This window comes from Capricornis sumatraensis, chromosome 9 (genome assembly GCF_032405125.1).
Source record: "Capricornis sumatraensis isolate serow.1 chromosome 9, serow.2, whole genome shotgun sequence".
NCBI lineage: Eukaryota > Metazoa > Chordata > Mammalia > Artiodactyla > Bovidae > Capricornis > Capricornis sumatraensis.
Window position 1 is genome coordinate 44,292,032 of NC_091077.1, and position 6,192 is coordinate 44,298,223.

At 40.8% G+C, this 6,192-nt stretch overlaps 1 protein-coding gene across 2 annotated transcripts in view; it reads left to right on the forward strand.

Annotated features, from left to right (window-relative positions):
* Positions 1-4,537, forward strand: part of HSPA4 (heat shock protein family A (Hsp70) member 4) — a 48,853-nt gene extending 44,316 nt beyond the window's left edge. For both annotated transcript variants that reach the window (XM_068981346.1, XM_068981347.1), the window contains 3 exons: positions 472-591; positions 2,346-2,507; positions 2,682-4,537. In XM_068981346.1, coding sequence (XP_068837447.1) covers positions 472-591; positions 2,346-2,507; positions 2,682-2,885 — 486 coding nt within the window. In that variant the 3' untranslated portion in view covers positions 2,886-4,537. The remainder of the gene's footprint in view (positions 1-471; positions 592-2,345; positions 2,508-2,681) is intronic.
* The last annotated feature ends 1,655 nt before the right edge of the window (positions 4,538-6,192 follow it).

Below are 6,192 nucleotides of genomic sequence, written 5' to 3' on the forward strand. Positions count from 1 at the left end.
TCTCTTCCTTTACTTAGTTGATGAAAAAACTGAATCATCTGTCCTGGAGAATTTATTCCCAGTCTATATTTTACTCCTTTTCACCCCTGTGGTGTTTTATCTTATTGGCAAATTTATGGTTAGAGCTGGAGGCTTTGTAAGATACAGATTTAAACATTTTTGGCACGTGTACATCATATACAGTGTTGTATATCACTGTCAGGCATCTAATTTTTGGTTGTCTCTCCAATGTATTTTGAGAACTAGGGTTCAGGTGACAAGTTGCAGTGGCTCCACATGGAACAGTATTGATGTATATTCTAATGAAGCCTGAGGGTAATATTTCAACAGTCTGGGGAAAAATATTCAACTTCTTATATATAGAACACAGATTAAATGTATTTTAATTCATAATCATTCTTAGTATAAAAATACTGCTCTGTTAGTTTAAACTCCCCTGTGAAGAATTTGTATATTCTCTCTTCTAATAAGAATCTAGGTCAGCCTATTAAGATGCGATTCCAGGAATCTGAAGAAAGACCAAAATTATTTGACGAACTAGGGAAACAAATCCAACAGTATATGAAAGTAATCAGCTCTTTCAAAAACAAGGTATCTTTTCTTTTTTTTCCTCTTCCCTACTAATGTTTTGGTAGAGTTCTCAGACATTTTCATAGCAGTTTTTTCTGTTATTTAATAACATTGTTTTCTTTTTGGATGTTAATGACATGTATATTTTATTTAACCTTATTAAGAACCCTGGGATTTGCTGCTTCTCTTAAGTAAGGAGACTCAGTAATTGAGCAGTATTACTGTTTCCTTTTCTTGTTATGAAATGTTTCATTAGTGACTTAACTTGCTCTAGTCTGTAGGACTGTTTCAACAATACACCATGGGTGTATCATTTTCTTGAGCACTATATGATAACTCCAAAATATATCATTAAATCTACACAGTACATTTATGAAATAGGTGGTTTAATCCTTACTCAGGTTACTCTTGGGGGAGCTGGGAATTGGCCTGTGGTCTGGGTTGCTCCCAGACTTTGGTCAATAGTTCGGTTAATTCTACTTTTATACTCTAGGTTCTTGATGTATTGTCAGTGTTAGTTCAGTTCAGTTGCTCAGTCGTGTCCAACTCTTTGCGACTCCGTGAACTGCCGCACGCCAGACTTCCCTGTCCATCACCAGCTCCCGGAGCCTACCCAAACTCATGTCCATTGAGTCGGTGATGCCATCCCATCTCATCCTCTGTTGTCCCCTTCTCCTCCTGCCCTCAGTCTTTCCCAGCATCAGGGTCTTTTCCAGTGAGTCAGCTCTTTGCATCAGGTGGCCAAAGTATTGGAGTTTCAGCTTCAACATCAGTCCTTCCAGTGAACACCCAGGACTGATCTCCTTTAGGATGGACTGGTTGGATCTCCTTGCAGTCCAAGGAACTCTCAAGAGTCTTCTCCAACACCACAGTTGAAAAGCATCAATTCTTTGGCACTCAGCTTTCTTTATAGTCCAACTCTCACATCCATACATGACCACTGGAAAAACCATAGCCTTGACTAGATGGACTTTTGTTGGCAAAGTAATGTCTCTGCTTTTGAATATGCTGTCTAGATTGGTCATAACTTTCCTTCCAAGGAGTAAATGTCTTTTTAATTTCATGGCTGCAATCACCATCTGCAGTGATTTTGGAGGCCCCCCCCCCCCCAAATAAAGTCAACCACTGTTTCTCCATCTATTTCCCATGAAGTGATGGGACCAGATGCCATGATCTTCATTTTCTGAATGTTGAGCTTTAAGCCAACTTTTTCACTCTCCTCTTTGACTTTCATCAAGAGGCTCTTGATTTCTTCTTCACTTTCTGCCATAAGGGTGGTGTTATTTGCATGTAAGAAACTTAAATATAATAAACTAAGCTTTCTAAAAAGATTAATTTTAAAATTTTACTTCTGAAAGGATTCTTTTAAAAAACTGTATTCATAATTATTTTGTTTCTTAACTTTGATGCCTAAACCTCCAGTCTCATATCTAATGATATGGCCTTTTTTTTTTGCATTGTAAAATTATATTTATTTATTTGCAGAATTATATTTATAAGATTTGTATAAAGCATGTGTTGTTTATACTGCTGAAACCTTTTAATTGCCACCATGTGTATTCCTTTTGACCTTGAAATGTATTTCCTCTGTTTTAAAAATTGAGGTTACTTTCCTTTATTGAATTTTTAGGGAATTGAATGTATAGCTTGTGAGGCTAGATGGGCTTCATTTTGGGAAAGATTGTAACTTCTTGGAAGATGCTGAAGAACTAGGCAGTATTTGAGTAGGGACCGTAGCATTCTTTGACGCTTGTCTGGTTGGCTTCTGGTTATAGGAGGACCAGTATGATCATTTGGATGCTGCTGACATGCTGAAAGTGGAAAAAAACACGAATGAGGCCATGGAGTGGATGAATAACAAGCTGAATCTGCAGAACAAGCAGAGTCTGACCATGGATCCAGTTGTCAAGGCAAAAGAGATTGAAGCTAAAATTAAAGTAATTCATGATTTTAAAGATTTAATAGTTTTTTCTAGTCAGTATTGGTATTATTAATAGAGAATTTCATTACTCCATCTTTGCTTACATCTTGGGGATAGGAGAGGATGGACTTGGATTTTAGTACGCTATGTAAAATTACAAAAACCACTGTTTTCTCTCCTTTTATTCTAGGAGCTGACGAGTATCTGCAGCCCTATAATTTCAAAGCCCAAACCCAAAGTGGAACCTCCAAAAGAGGAGCAAAAAAATGCAGAGCAGAATGGACCAGTGGATGGACAAGGAGACAACCCGGGCCCTCAGGCTGCTGAGCAGGGTACAGACACAGCTGTGCCTTTGGATTCAGACAAGAAGCTTCCTGAAATGGACATTGATTGATTCCAACAATTGTTTATATTAAAACAGACTATTATAAAGCTTTAAGTTGTCAACTTTGTTCTAAATATCAACTAGAGCAATTAAATACTGGAGATTTCTTAGTCAGTTTTTAGGGAACTTGAAGGGGAGGGGATATCGGTAATGTATGGAGCATTTTGACTTCTAAATAGTTAGATACATAAATGAAGTGCATTGTATCTTTTTCATAATGGTACTATTTAGAAGCCCAGTTAGTCTTACTGAGCTTATGCTTCACTCCTTTTATGTTTAATCATGCTTATACGAAGAGAAGTTTGTTTTAGAAAGTTGAGCTATAGCACAGGCTATACTTAGCTATCAAGCAAACTTTTTGTTAGGACATAAATGACAGGAACTCTTAGTTGTGCTTAAAAATTCTGCTGTGGAGGTTGCCACAAAGGCTCCCCGCCTGGTGTGGGGATGGGGGAGGGATCTCCCTTTGTTTCTGAGGGCTAGAGCATGGCACAGATTAACGTAGAACAACAAAGGTGTGCTCTGAGCTTCATGTGTCACTCTGCTCCCCTGGGACTCCCCCCACCATCTTCCCATCTTTTCCAGAGGAAAGGGGTTCCCATTACAAATGCCGTGTGTTGCTCTTGGGAAAATAGACCCTTTCACCTGGAGCAGGTTGTTAACTGAGAATTTTAAACCTGGAGGTTCTTCCTGAGAATGTATATTTCTGAAAGTATGTTCATTAATATCCCAAGCATCAAAGTCTAAATAATTTTCTCTTCAGAAGGTTAGAATTGGGTAGATGTATTGTTGGATATAGGCATGGTAAATTTAACTGAGGGATTGATTCTTGTTAATTATGGTATAAAGATTTGTATCCTGGCCTGCTTGTTCAGGTGAGAGAGATTCTGTGTAAATTTGAGGTATAGCGTGAAGTCTTAGGACGAGAATTAAGTTCTTTTTTGGCTCATTCACAGTCACTTATGTGTTAAGCATTAACATCTGTCATGAATCTGCCAATGTGTATGTGTTAAACGGCTGACAGACTGTACAAAAAACTAAGATGCACTGGATTGTACTGGATGAGTCTGAAGTTAGTGTTAAAAAAGCATGGTGCCTGACTTTAGCAGTGCCTCATTCTTACTCTGCAGTCACTGTCAGGAGCACCAGAGCATTCCCTGTGACAGCGCTTTGGGCTGTGTTGATAGGAGTAAGGCATTTTGGGAACTCTAAGGGAAACTTGTAGTATTAGAGCCCAGAGCCGGTCCTTGCCCTAGAAACTGGTACAAGCTTTGTTGGTTACATTTTGGACCTTTGTAATAATTGTTAATCTGTATAACAGAGTGCTTCTCTGTTACTTTTGACTTATGTTGTTAGAAATAAGAGTATACCTTGCATATTTAGAATGAGTTTCTGTCCATCTCTGCACTAAAAAACTCAGACTGTTATAAGCGCTAAAGTGCTGTACAGAAACGTCGCTTAGAGGAGGAAGGTGGAAGTGTATTTATGTTGGCGTGTAAGCATGCATGGAAGCCTCGCAGCACCAGGACTTGGCCCTGTTCTTAGAACATCCTTTGTCCATTCTCTACCTGTCCAGCTTCAAGAGTTCAGCTGGCCTGCTGTGAGGCCAGGAGCTACTTTGGAGTGCTGGCTGCAGGATTAAGCCAATGCTTATGCAACTTGACTCAGTCCTTAATGGCCATTTCTCCTAGAAATTTTCTTTTGTGTGTGGGGAGGGTGTGGGACTTGGGATGGGGTTGAATTTGAGGTTTAAACTAGAATTAAGATGATGTGGTCTTCTTGCTCTCTGTTTAGACAGGCTTGCAGACCAATTGAATTTACATGGAGACCAGACCAGAGAGTAACAGTTGATGACTTGTGTGCAGACAAGCATTTATCCAGGTTGCATTATCTAAATTGGTTTGTTAAAGCTCCAGGTTACATTCTTACACAAAGAAAAACATTCAGTAAACATGAGACTAGTTTAGGAAAACTTAATAAAAAGAAACCTGTCTTACACTCTTAAGGAATGGTTTTCTTAATTTCATAATTGTGTGTGTGTTTCTGTGTTTTCAATAAAAAATTTTCTCTGGAGGTAAGAGTCCTCTTAGCTAAATTCCAAGTTGTTAACTTTTGTCAGTGATCTCCATTCTGAAGAACATTCAAAGTTCAGCACATTGGGTGGTAGGAAGTCGTCGTCTTACCATACTCAACTCTCCCATGCTGAGTCTCAGCCCAGTTCTCTGGTTTAGGAATCCTTACCTTGCTCCTGTAACTGGGCCTTATTTTGAGGGTTTTTACAATAGCAGGAAGTGAGTTACGGCCCCACGGCCAGTGCCAGGACTGATGCCTGCCCTTTCAGATAATAGGACATGGCCCAGAATGTGCTTTTAACAGTGGCTACCATAATAGTTGGAGTAGTGTGCGCATGCCTCTGTGTGTTGGTGTGTATGTGGGGTGGTGGTGAGTGCTGAAAGGGGATGAAGCTGTCATGAGAGACCATAGGTGCACAAAGCATGGGGCCGAGATGTGGAGGGGCACAGGGCCTTCCTGTAGTCCTGCCACTTAATAGTCCCAGTGCTAGGCCTACCGAGAGAGCCGGTACTCGCCACCTTGAAGAAGTGTCTGGAGTGAAGTTTTTCTCTGGGCCTCTGGGAGAAGACTGGACACCTGGTATTGTGAGTGGGAAGCCTGGGCCCAGCTAGGAAGCTACTGATTATCCAGAGAGTAGCCATTTCATAGGGATGTTGCGAGTTGTGTGGAGAGTATAGCAGACTTATCTGGGAGAGGTGCCAGCATTCTGTGTCACTGGGGAATAGGGTGTTGGAGGCAGAGCTAGGGCTGGTGTTGAAGGTTTTGCAACGGGGCAGCTTCAGATTAATGTGAAGAACTTTCACAGCTCCCATGGGGTTGGTGAGGATTCACACAGGCTTTAGACCAGTGACGGCATCTTAAGGGGTTTTTGTACGGGAACTGTCAGAGGTGAAAGAGGTGGTAGGGCTTGCTAGGGCTGAAAGACGAGTCCTGGTGTGGAGCACTGGGCTTCTAGCCTGAGGGTGACAGTGTTTTAGGGATGCTTGTGATATGTGCAGAGTGAGTTGGACCTGGGGGAAGTTGGAGGTAGTAGAACTTTTAAAATCCATGTTTTAGGGTTGTGAACCAGGAGAAGGGGGTAAATGGTAAGTCTTGGTACTGGAGGGAAAGGGAAGATGGAAAAGTGATTTAAGAAACCGTGCTGTTAGAAGCAGGGGGAGTAGCCAGTTTTTATGGGTTAATGACAAGGGCACACAGGCCAGCCTTCAAGGACCAATTGGCATATTATTGATCTGGCTTTTGG